Source organism: Xiphophorus maculatus, chromosome 15, assembly GCF_002775205.1.
Source record: "Xiphophorus maculatus strain JP 163 A chromosome 15, X_maculatus-5.0-male, whole genome shotgun sequence".
NCBI classification, from domain to species: domain Eukaryota; kingdom Metazoa; phylum Chordata; class Actinopteri; order Cyprinodontiformes; family Poeciliidae; genus Xiphophorus; species Xiphophorus maculatus.
This window is the reverse complement of record NC_036457.1, coordinates 18,625,182-18,637,214: the sequence shown is the minus strand read 5'-3', so window position 1 is coordinate 18,637,214 and position 12,033 is coordinate 18,625,182. Positions and strand designations below refer to the sequence as shown.

The window sequence follows — 12,033 nt, the reverse complement described above, 5'->3', positions numbered from 1 at the left end:
TCCTCTCAACCCCAAACCTGAGAGAAGAATCCATGAGCTTGTCGCGGATTGCTAATGGCAACAGTCCCAGGTACAGCTCTATCACTGTTCCAAGTGATTAATGAGGTTGACGGTTCTTCGGTAATGAATACACCACAAGCTAATTGTCCACCTAATGAAAAAAATCTCTATAGTTTGTCAATTTAATATTTAGTTTTCCAGAGGTGACTCCACACTGGGTAACCTTGCCAATAAAGGTTTATTGTTGATCATAAAAATCTGTCTGCCTTTCAAGCTTCATTGTTTTGTGGTCAGGTTGTTCTTCAGAAACACTTTTATCAACTTTTGACATTAAAAGATGGTGAATAAGAGACAACAAAATGAGCTCAGTATTACCTTTGACTGAAGGAGAGGTATTATGTATATTCCAGCCACAATGTGCCATTTTATAGCATAATCAAGTCATTATGTTACATTCAGTTGGAAAAATGGTCTCTGTCTCTTTAAAAACTTTTGCTCTTCCTGAAACTCCGCCTTCAGGAAGCCATCACAACATGGCTCCTCTATTAACCCTTTCATTACTATTTTACTGAGAAGTAGCCTGTATAATGAGCTCAGCTGATGTGCAGTTTCACCAGGTGTTTGCTAATTGTTGCTGGCTAGTTTGAAGGAGCCGAGTCTGATATAAAAGAAGATCTTTGCCTTAATGGTGAAGCATTTTGTTATATTTCTATTCCAATCAGGACTAGCTTCAATTATTAGATCGAAGCCTTCCTTTCTAGTCATGTTTATTAGCTCACACCCATGCTGCCGCTAGAATAACACCCATGCGCAACATTTCCTCTCGTGGCGACTTGGTTTTTGTTTTGTTTTCTTCATTTCAACAGCCATATGTGCAAAAGATTAATTAGAAATTTGCTCTTTTCCAGAGTGACATAGTATCTCAGCGTGCATATGCTCGAACTGAGCTAACCTCTTTAATCCTCTAATAACCTATTTCCCTTATGTTTAATAAGATTTATGTACATAAACACTTCGCTTGTACCTATTTCCACCCTCCTGCATGCCTTCACCATTTTTTTTCTCCCAGCCAAAACAATGTTTAGCTTCTTTTTTTTTTTTTTATTCCTGTCGGTGGCAGCCATTCAGTCAGCACAAACACTGGCAGGGCGACAGTCATCTGCTGATTTGCCGCTTCGTTCTACTCAGTTTGTTTGCCAGACTGATCTCAGCAGGGCTCCATCATGGGGGCCAGAGCCGAGAGCACATCAGAACGGTGAAAATGTCTACAGTGACAGGCTCCTGGAATTTTTTTATTTCATTTTTTTTAAGGGAGGAGGCGAACATTGAGTGTATTTAATACTGTCCCAAAAAAGACTCAAATCTGCAGCTAGCCACTGTTTATGAATCCCCACCCGGTTCTTTGTAATCTACACTGGACTTTCACCGCTGGTTCTCTCTCTCTCTCCCCGTCCTCATCCTCAGGTCATTCATCCTCGTTCTTTTTTTCTCATCCAGTCGTATCCCGCTCCTTCATTTTCTCCCTCTCTGTGTCTCAGCAATCAGCCCGCCGCACTCATCTCGGGTGATATAAGCCTCTTCAACTGCTGTCATCCATCTACTTTTTTCCTCATTCACAATTGCATTTCTCTCCATCAGTTCACCCGCGTCTGCTTTTCGTGCCCTACGCCAACGAATGTTTTCTACTATATCAAAACCGTTGGTTTTTTTTTGGTATGTGTGTTTGTTTTGTTATTTATCATTTTTCAGGTCATCTTCAGATGTTGTTGCAGGAATAAATTAGGGCTCAGAGCAAAAAGAATCAAAAGATGGTGTTTCAGATGGGGCTAACCGCGTTTGGCCCACGGACACCCTGAGATTCGTCTCGCTCATGAGGAATTGTTCGTTTTTCTCCATCACTGTGATTGTAGAAAATAAAAAGATTGTCTGATGTCTGTGTCAGGTTGTAGAATCGCACGTATGTGTTTTAAAATGAAAGCAGGATTGTTGCTGTAACGGCTAACTAGCTAGCGCGCCACGAACAATGAAACGCGCACACACACGCACGCACACCCCGAAAGACGTAGCTTCCCTCAGGCACTGACTGAGTAGTTAGGCTAATGGCCATTCATCTGAGACAATGCGTGAACCGCAGCCAGCTCAAGGCAAAAGGGCGATGTGCAATTTCTGCCCAGTTGGATCTTGTAATTCTTTGATTCAAAGATTCAAACTCGTGCACGAAAAAAATAAATAAATTGAGACCGTGTAATCAAAGAGTACAGCGACTCTGAATGTTATATAAGGAAATTGGAGCCCTCTCACTAAACAAAAGGCGAGCCCCTGCAGGAATGTGGGCTGTCACACAAGTACACGGGACTGTGGGAGAGATGCGAAACCCGTGATGAGCTGCGACTGGAAGGAGGAGGAGAAAACACGGATGGAGGAAAAGAAAAGAGGAAAAAAAAGAACAGAGATCTGAGAGGGCTCCGACAGAGGGGGGGGGGGAGAGAATAATTAGAGAAAAGGAAGAGACAAAGCAGTCAACACTCACGCAAATCCAACGCCCACACGCAGGCGTAAGCCCCCCCTCTCCTCCCGAAAGCATGACGGAAACGTTCCTGTATGGGATCAGAGCGGCGCTGCTGAGGACTCCGATTTCTTAATGCAAAAAGCATTAAAGGGCTCTATTTTTATGTTGGGAAACCGCTGTGTGAATGTCACCCTGCGTTCGACTGCGCTAATAGAATCTCAATATCTCGGGAGCACAGATGGCTCAACATCAACAGTGTGGATATTAGTCTCCTGTCGTGTTTTCCATCAAATAATATAAGGTTACAATAAACGTTTTATTCCCCAGCAATTAAATTTAGATGCTAAATTCACACCAGATCTTGGCAACGACTCCGAGTAATCGACTGATACAAACAAATCAGTCCACAAAGGAAGTTTTGAGAAAGAAGGCAAGATACAGCACGGAATAAGAATTGATTGATTATTTGATCCAATGGTGGCCTGTTGAACGGTTTCTCTTTACCAAAGTGTTGTATATTGTTATAGATTCAGAAAGATACGGAAATATCAGCTACAATTTTCCCCATGAAAATAAGTAATGCACTCAACTGCAATCTCCTCGCAATTTCAATAGCATCCCCATATAGCTATTTTAGAGCAGGTGTGTCAAACTTGTTTCCATTTTGAGCCATATCAAAAATCTGAATGTTCTTAAAGGGCCGGTGTTTTGATAAGACCCATTAAACTGCTAAAATATCAATAAATAGACGTATTTTTCAGTATTCAGTAAGTGTGTCTTACAATTAAATAATATTGAACATCTTTTCACACTGATCAGTCCCTCCAGCATATTGTGGTTGTTTTTGCAGTTTCAAAAAAATTGAAAATAACAGATTTTCTAGAATTATTTGTGAGGAATTTTTACAATATTTGCGCTACTGTATGATTTTAATTGTGACTTTTTATTAACCGCCATAGCAGTCATGGACAATAAAGCCGCATCAAGTAAGGCTGATGTCACTTAAATCCAATGTTTTTGGCCAATTTGGAGAAAAATCAGCAGTAAAACTCAGAAAAGTTTTTTTTTTGATTTTGTGTGAATTTTGCAGATTTGTGAAAAATCTGAGGGCTAGAAAAAAAGGTCAGACGGACCAGATTTGGTCGCCGGGCCTTGAGTTTGACACGTGTTTTAGAGCAAAATATGCCCAGGTACAAGTAGGCAAATAGTTTCTTCATGTAAGAAGCTAATAAAAAAACACAAAATCCTTTATGTACGCTCACTGCGCACCCCTCCACTGCTGAAGAAAATGCATGTTTAGGCTTGTTTAAGTTTTGCTGAATGAAGATTTTGCTTCAGACAGTGAAATAATGGGAGAGCGTCGTCAGATCAGCTGAACTCTTTGGGCGTCACTCCACACACCACGTTCAGAGGAAGAATAGTTCTACAAATCACCACAAAAAATACCAAAGGTTTACAGGTAGAAGCATCATGGTGGAGGCTGATTTATAGCATTTGGTCCTGCAAACTTCATAACACTGAAAGTAGGAAGATTGTACTGGGATGTTCTTGATAAAAGTCTAAAGAGTAAACAAGTATGGATTTCCAAATGAGACAATCTGAGTGGAATAATGGGTCAAATTCACACCAGAGTAATGTTTGTGACTAGTTTCTCCATGCAGATGTCTTTAAGTACGTCCAGTATTTATTTGCTGTCATTCCAGTTTCTTTACCCATATAAAATCATACCAACTAATTTTATTTGGTTTGTGTGTGTCGATTACCAATGTGTGATGAGAATGTTATCTCAACAAAAATGATACAAATATATTCAGTAAAGACCATTTTTATATCCAAAGCACTTGTTACCTTTCTTGTTCTATTCTTAAGAAACGTTTCTTGTTTTTGCTGCTCTTCCTACTTACTGGCCTGCTGAACGCCGACTTTAGCTAATAAACTTTGCTTTTTTTATAATCTACAAGACGTTCAATCTTCACTTTATTGCATTTGCTGTCTTCGCTCTGTCTTGACAGTGTTTAAGCGATTCCATCTATTTTTTCATAATGCTGATATTCCCAATTTGTCAACGCCGCACCTGTTGTCAAAACTCGAACGCCTGTTTCTCTCTGAACTGCTGACGTACTAATGAAAACAGAAGCTGAGGCGTATGTACGCTCTCAGACTGTCTTATCGGGCACAGCAGGGAAATAAATCTAACGTACAGTAAATATCTTATCGCGCTTATTGGCCAACCATTGTACAAACTTTTAGAAACGTATCACATAAACTGTGTATACCAAACTACAGTAGGTGTAAATGTGCTTTTAATATACTTCCTCTATCGTGTTAGAATAATTTGTCACCATATTCTTGGTCCTGGCAGCACCACTGCAAACTACATCATCAAAAATTTAAAATTCATCTTTATTTATTACCTGTGGTTATAATCAAAAATAAGTTGCATGACAAAAGAAGCTAAAGTTGTTCTTTGCTTTTATACTGTGTATTTGTATGTATTCGCAAAACTGATTCCTATCTGCTAACTGATGCTCACACATTGTCCCAGATCCTGGCTTTAAAAATTCATTTAATGAAATATAAATGATTGGTCTATGGATGTTTCTAAACAAGATGTGAACCTAATGAAGTTATAAAAAAAAATTATACCAAAGAAGTGAAATAAAAGTTTGTTTAAATCTGAATGTTGTCTGACTTGAACTGATCTTTTGCAGAATCCACAGTGTTGGCACAAAAAGTAAAATTTTCACCTCTCTACTTTTATACTTTGTATACTGGAGCATTTTGGCCGCTATTCCCGTTGAGTGAAGCATTAGGAGTTAGAGAAAGCATGAGCCTGGACTCTAATATGCAATTACTCACAAGATGTGAGGAGAAGACTTTTATAGGGTGGAAGCAGGGAAGGGCACTGAGGGCTCCTGCAGCTTTATTACCAACACTTAGGATCGGTGCAGAAGTCAACTGCGACACTTTTGATTGCCTGAGCACAACAACTGGTAGACAGAAATGAGATCTTTGTAACATCCAGGGCTAAAAAAATATCCCCGATTGGCTAATGATAGTAAAATTTGGTGGAATATGAAAGTTATATCTACATGATACACCAGTGATGAATATGTCTGTCTGGTAACACTTTATTTGACTGGGTGTACATAAAACTGACACGACACTGTCATAAACATGACATAACACTCGTCATGAACATGAAGGAGTCTTTATGAATGTTTATGTCTGTTCTCATAAAGTGCCATTCGCTAGATAATGATACTTTTAATGCAAAGTTGCTGTAAAAGCTGCATTAAAAGTCCATTAAAAGTGCCAACTTTGCATTAAAGTGTCATTATTTACAAACGTACTTAGTGTTAATTTCTTGCTTAAAACAGGTAAAGAACAGTTTTTTGACCTTCTAGCAAATGTGCTTTAGTAAACTGTTGAAAAGAAAAAATACCACCAGCACGCTTCTATAACTCTAATTTGTTGATGTTACTTTTGACTCCACAATGCATTGGTTTGTTTCATCGTTTTGCCCCATTACTCAGGCTGGAATGGAGTTATGAAACCTGTCTGAAGTCATCTGGTCAACTAAAAGCGAAAAACAGCCAAAAGCAAAAGAAAGCCCGAGACAGAAGAGATTAGCGTCACCTGCGCTGGCTCTGAACCAAAACCACCCGGCATGCCAGGTTGCGCCAAGAAAGGAAGCAGTTCTGTGGTTGGTGAAGACATGCTACTGGGAGCATCATGTGGGGGCTAAAATGGTCAACTCAGATTTGCTATCTTTTCAGAATTCTGCGGTTTTTCTGTTTGATTTTGGCCGAGTGTGCACCTGATATATTTCAGTTCATGACTGCACCATTCGATGGTAGAACAACACAACCAAAGCGACTGCAATCTTGCCTTTATGCCACTATTTTACTAAGATAATCAAGGAAGTTTGTGCCATCTTATATCACGCCATCTAAATTGGAGAACATGAAAGAAGGAAACAATGTAGCTTTCTGAAAGTTGGGCGACTTCAAGACAGAAATTGAACAGAGTCAGTCCAATTTACCGGACTCAAGTAGAAGCAGGAAGAGATTTTTCTTCTCGTCCTTCCACTCTGTCAGTCTCTCCTCACTTGGAGAGCAGCACACAGGTATCGGCTACAGAGAAGCAGAGTTCCCAGACCTCCAAACGGAGCGGGTTCTGTTTGATGAGCCTATTTGTATTCTGCTGCCGTGCCGCTTCTGCTGACCTGGGAATGAGAGATACAGGGAGGCAGCGGTGTTATCTGGCCAGCAGGCCACCCTAGGTTCTCTGCCTCCATCTCCTTCTCGCCTCTCCATCGACCAAAATGCCTCTGGGTGCCTTTGAATCCCTGTTTTCGTATTGAGCTGGCCAAACGTTGCACAGTTAATGCCTCTTGCAAGACAAAGGATCCTGGCTCAGAGTGTTCCCACCCCCATCCACTCAGGTATGGTAGCGTGAAAGGACTGACGTATTTTGAGTCATAGTTTGTCAAACAAGCATTTTGTGACCGCTTGCCTCCCAGAATGTCAACTCAAATGTTGACTGCCCTTGAAAATAAATATAAAAAAAATAGATGGTGTCCAGTGATTCTTAGGCTGTATAGAACTATCACTTTTATGTTACGAGACAAATGATAAACGACGCTGGCTGTACCTGAGGGAAAGTGCTCGTTGACCGGCCAGTTGTCCACTTGCAAGGTCGCATTGCCCCCGTTTCTCGTGAATCGGACCAAATGGTACTTGCCGTCGTTTACCTCTGTGTTTGACTCCTTGACGCTTATGTCCACTGTCCCGATGTTAAACGTCACGCCGATTTTACCTTGTTCCTGAAAGAGACACACACAAATAAAGACTGAAGGCCTTCTCGAGCTTTTTACAACAAGAGCTCCCTTATTGAAAACCAAGGTTTCTGGAAACACCGACAGAAATTTAAAAAAGAAACACAATACAAGTTGAAAATTTCTACTTTGTCTGACTATTTGCTTGATTCAAGGATATGGTTTTATTTCAGTTCCTTTGTCCCCACACACAAATCAAACTTTTCAAAATTCTAAGTAACAGTGACAGAAATGTAAAGAAATAATACAATAAAAGTTGGAGTTTTTCACTTTGTATCATTTGCTTGATTGAAGGATATGGTTTTATTTTTAGTTTCTTTTTTCCTCACACAGAAATGGAGCTTTTAAAAATTCCAAGTTAGAAACAAAAGGAGAGTTTTTGTCCATGTCTATAGTCACGAGTTTGCTGTAAAGCACTTTCATGCAGCCTGTTATAAAGCGCTACAAACAAAAACTTGTCATTAATAAATACTTTTGCACACATTGTAAAATATAACTGCCGTTTGTGAACAAGTTCCTTAGTGTTTGAATCCGTAAAATGCAAAAAGCTACACATTTTGCATCGGATTTGTTGTCATACCCACATCCTTATTCTGAGCTAAAAGGTTAGCTAGTAGCAAGCAGCAACTACCAAGCCATCCAATTTAATTTCTATTTGAAGTTCTGGACATATTCCTCCCCAAAGCTCTTCTTTAGAGCCGTTTCCATTGGAAACCAAGATCAGTGTTCTTGAACAACTCATCTTTTTGGCAGTCACTAAGCTTTGTAGTCACTTTTGTGTTGAGACTAAATTGTCTTCAGAGTACCACCAGAGACAATCCAAGTACTTGAGAGTCTTTGCCACATTAAAACCTGCTAAAACATGTAGCTGAGGCAGCGACAACCAATGTGAAAACAGACCCACAGTTATTCATTTCAGGGAAAACATGGCGCCATCACAACTGAATGTTTTCCCAATATGCAATGGTGCTAGACAAAGAATATGGAATATGTGATGACATTACATAAGGTACAAAAGGCACCTTATTGTCCAAGGACACTGAGAGTGAATGTCTCTGAAGTAGTGGGAAAAAGAAGCTGGTGGTGTGATTTTAAAACACAAATTCACCTGAGGAGAACACTGTATCATGTCATGGTTACCCATTTCTATGTGACGACGGACAACAGTTTATGATATAAGGTAATATTTCATTTGTCATGTAATTTGACATGCCAACAGTTTAATATCCGCACAGCAGAGACAACATTTCACAGCAATGTGCCCTAGATTACACCATTAGTTCTTGGCAAGCACTGCTAATCCACTCCATTTGCTCCTGCCGCGCCTCTTTCAATCTCTGTTTGGCAGTGTGGTCAGAAAGCCAGGCAGAGAGACATTTGAGACACACATTGAATCCTTGACCGATGTGATCGATGGTTTGAACTTTCTCCTTTTCTCACTGCTCTGCATTCAAGAAATCCCGTTTTTAACTCCTCCGGGTTTTGGGGTTGTAGCTCCGGCATTATTTGAGATTTTGAGATGCTAATCCGCTGCTCCCAGTTGTAAAGCACCTTGTTATCACGGTTATGCATCATAACAACTGTAGGACAGTCAAAAAGCTGCGCAGCATCCGACACCGGAGGGAATAATTGTCCAAACATGCAACAACGCCTCAACCAAATACAATGTGAACAAAAGTCTAAAAAAAGAACAAATCTGAACAAATTTAACTGAGCTGCTCCAAGACGCTGCCACTATCAGCGGTGCAACTTTAGAGTTCTGGAGAGGGAGATTTTATTCATTTGCCTTCCTTCCTTCCATTTCTCCTTCCTTCAAATGGATTTTCGTTTTCTTTTTCCTAATTCCTATGTCTTTTGCAGATCGCAGCATAATGACATTTCCCATTTTGAAGACCAATAACAAACCAGAGGTGGTTACCATAGTAAAGGATTGCATGCCACAGCAGAATATATCATAATCCTGTTGAAGAAAATATTTTGTTGCCAATTGATTACTCTTTATTCAAAGTAAAATATAACAAAGCTCTAGAGATGTCATTTTTATTCATTTTTCTTTATATTTTGAGTCTATATTTTATACAATTTTCTATTTTTTAAATTGATTTTTCATTATTCCACCTGCCTCTGTGTACCTATTTACCTACCAACACACTTCTACCTGGTCACATTGTGCAAGTAGGTGATTAGGCACACCTACCTACCTACTAACTGATTACTTTGCATTAGTAAATTATAAAAGAAAGGCATTTTAAAAGTACTTTTCATCTTATTGACAGAGTGCCTTTGATCATTTTCATGGCCACTTGCTTCATCCATACAGGGAGGTAAGAACCCTTAAGCGCGACCCACAGAATCAAGGCCACCCGAAGCATCAAAGGAGCGGCGCCGTGAGGCTCCGACAGACCCAGCGGTGCTTTCCATTACCTAGATGAACTTGTGAATGTCATCAAAAGTCAGCGAGCGAGCGGCACCGTCTTAAAAAAAACCCCCAACATCAAATGGACCGCAACTCCCAGAGACATCTGAACTGCATCACAGCCATGTTTTCCACTACATGTATTGTTGCGCAGTAATGTATTAATTACACAGTAAACTAAGTGTAAAAGGTTCAATAAAGCGACTTGGATGAATGCCCGCGGCTGGTGCTAATGGTAAACCGCACGGAGAACCCGAGGACGCTTCATTATACAAGTGTAATGTGATGAAAATAGGCTGCCAGCAGAGATTGTAATGATGAGTAATACTCCCTGCAGCCTGTCTCTATATGAAACTGGCAGGACAGATGCCTTCTTCAGCCGCCGTCTCCAACGAAGCCGTACGAAAGCTGTATGTTTTGCTTAGCCCTCGACGCTACGAGTTACATCACGCCCGTAAATCGCGTCGGCTCTTCCTTGTAAATTTCGGATTCCTCTCCCTTTTCAAACCCCACTAATTTTCACGAGCGTTGCTTTACTGCGACAGCTCCTGTCTTCACGGCCGTGTAGGCGGTTATAGGCAAGAGGCTTCAGAGCCCGAGTGAGTGGCGTGCGGCGGGGAAGAGCTGTGTTTTCTGTGTCATTTGCTTTAATCCCCCATAGGGAGTCTTCTCTGTGTAATTACTTTCTTTAGAAGCCGGCAGCGGAGGGACCATTTCTCATAACGAATCCAAAATGAGGAGGCTATGAACGGGGGGGGGGGGGGGGAACGGACACATATTGCTAATTGATCAGCCGAGGCTCTGACCCCGCATGGCTGACTGTTCAGAGTGCAGACCCTGATTATGCTGAGTGGGACCCTAACAGTGTTTGTCAGCGTGACACCGCTAGACGATAAGCTCCGGCGTACAGTGGATGACACATCGCTTAAACCTGCTGACCTCCATTAAATGTCACACTCTTCTCATAGCGCAGAGGAGCACTTCATCAGATTTCTGATGCGGCTCCTACGGTCGCATTCTCACACAGAGATCGCATCAGCATTGACAAAACAAACTAAGAAAAAAAAAATGATTTGGAAAATGAGGAGCAGATTTGTGTTTACCTCCCTTGTGTCAATTCTTTATTTAAGAACTTTTCACAGCATTTAGAGATTCAACACTTTTCAGCCATTTTTAACTTTAGAGTCTCAATTGCATCAACACTACCGAGATAAACTTTTATAAAAACATGTTGTTTTTTTTAAACATATTTCTTAAAACTTCATCATCTCGTGACAGCACAACATGGGAGAAAATTCCCTGTGGTGGTTCTGTCATCTACAGAAATGCACTGATTGGTCAGAGACAGGAAAAGGGTCTTAGCGCTGCCAATCAACCTTGTGTACACGCTACTCACACCATGCCCTTTTCACTCTGCTATGCTCCTTCTTCTTCATAACAGAGCCAGCAGTGAATGCTAAGGTTAGTTAGCATGAACACAGATGACGGTGGATAAACTCGAGCCTGACTGACAGCACCGAGACTCTCCTCGTGGCTCTGATCAGCACTTTCCGTCTTGTTAGTTTTAGTATTTATTTCTACTGTTTGTTCAATGCTTGTATCAATAAATACCAATATATAAAAAAAGATTAAATGCAGTCACCTTAGTGATACAAATCACACTTCTTTATCTGACTGGTGTCCTAAAGAAGCATATTTTAAATGGGAATGTTTCTTAAGAGCAATATTTATGTTTGCAGGGCTCTGATGCACAGCCAGACACTTACCTAAAAAAGAAGCAATAAATAGTTCTTATCGTCAATTTTATCACAATCGTACCACAAAATATTGTGATAAAACTTTAAGTTCACATCGCCCACCCCTGGGCAGGATAGTGGCAAAAATGTCGATCACCTATAAAAGCTTAGACAAAAAAGTGAAACTCATTTGAGTTGGGAACTGATTTCAGCTTCTAAGCAAATCTTTTTTAGGCTTAACAGGACAGGAGCATTTTTTTCCCTCTTGATGCAAGGCACAGTGCAACATTTTTCCTCTACGGGAAAAGGCATAAAGTTTCTAGAGCAAAACACAGTCAAATTCCAGACTAGGCCGTCTTTCATTTTTAACTTCAAAGTTAAAGTTAAAACATCTTTATTTCTTCACAAATACGAGAAACGGGATGAGACGGCATCGACAGAGCAGCTCTCCTCGGCCCGGTTAATAATGGAAAAGACACGAGAAAGCCATTTCCTAAAAGCAGCGCAGAACTTCGATGAGCCGAACGCTCCG

At 40.6% G+C, this 12,033-nt stretch overlaps 1 protein-coding gene across 16 annotated transcripts in view; it reads right to left on the bottom strand.

Annotated features, from left to right (window-relative positions):
- Positions 1 to 12,033, bottom strand: part of LOC102225484 (neurexin-3b) — a 391,379-nt gene that overhangs the window by 46,521 nt on the left and 332,825 nt on the right. For all 16 annotated transcript variants that reach the window (XR_002754044.1, XR_002754045.1, XM_023348134.1 and 13 more), the window contains one exon: positions 7,166 to 7,337. Coding sequence is in view for 14 of the 16 variants with exons in the window: in XM_023348134.1 (XP_023203902.1) it covers positions 7,166 to 7,337 (172 nt within the window). In the remaining 2 variants the exon portion in view is untranslated. The remainder of the gene's footprint in view (positions 1 to 7,165; positions 7,338 to 12,033) is intronic.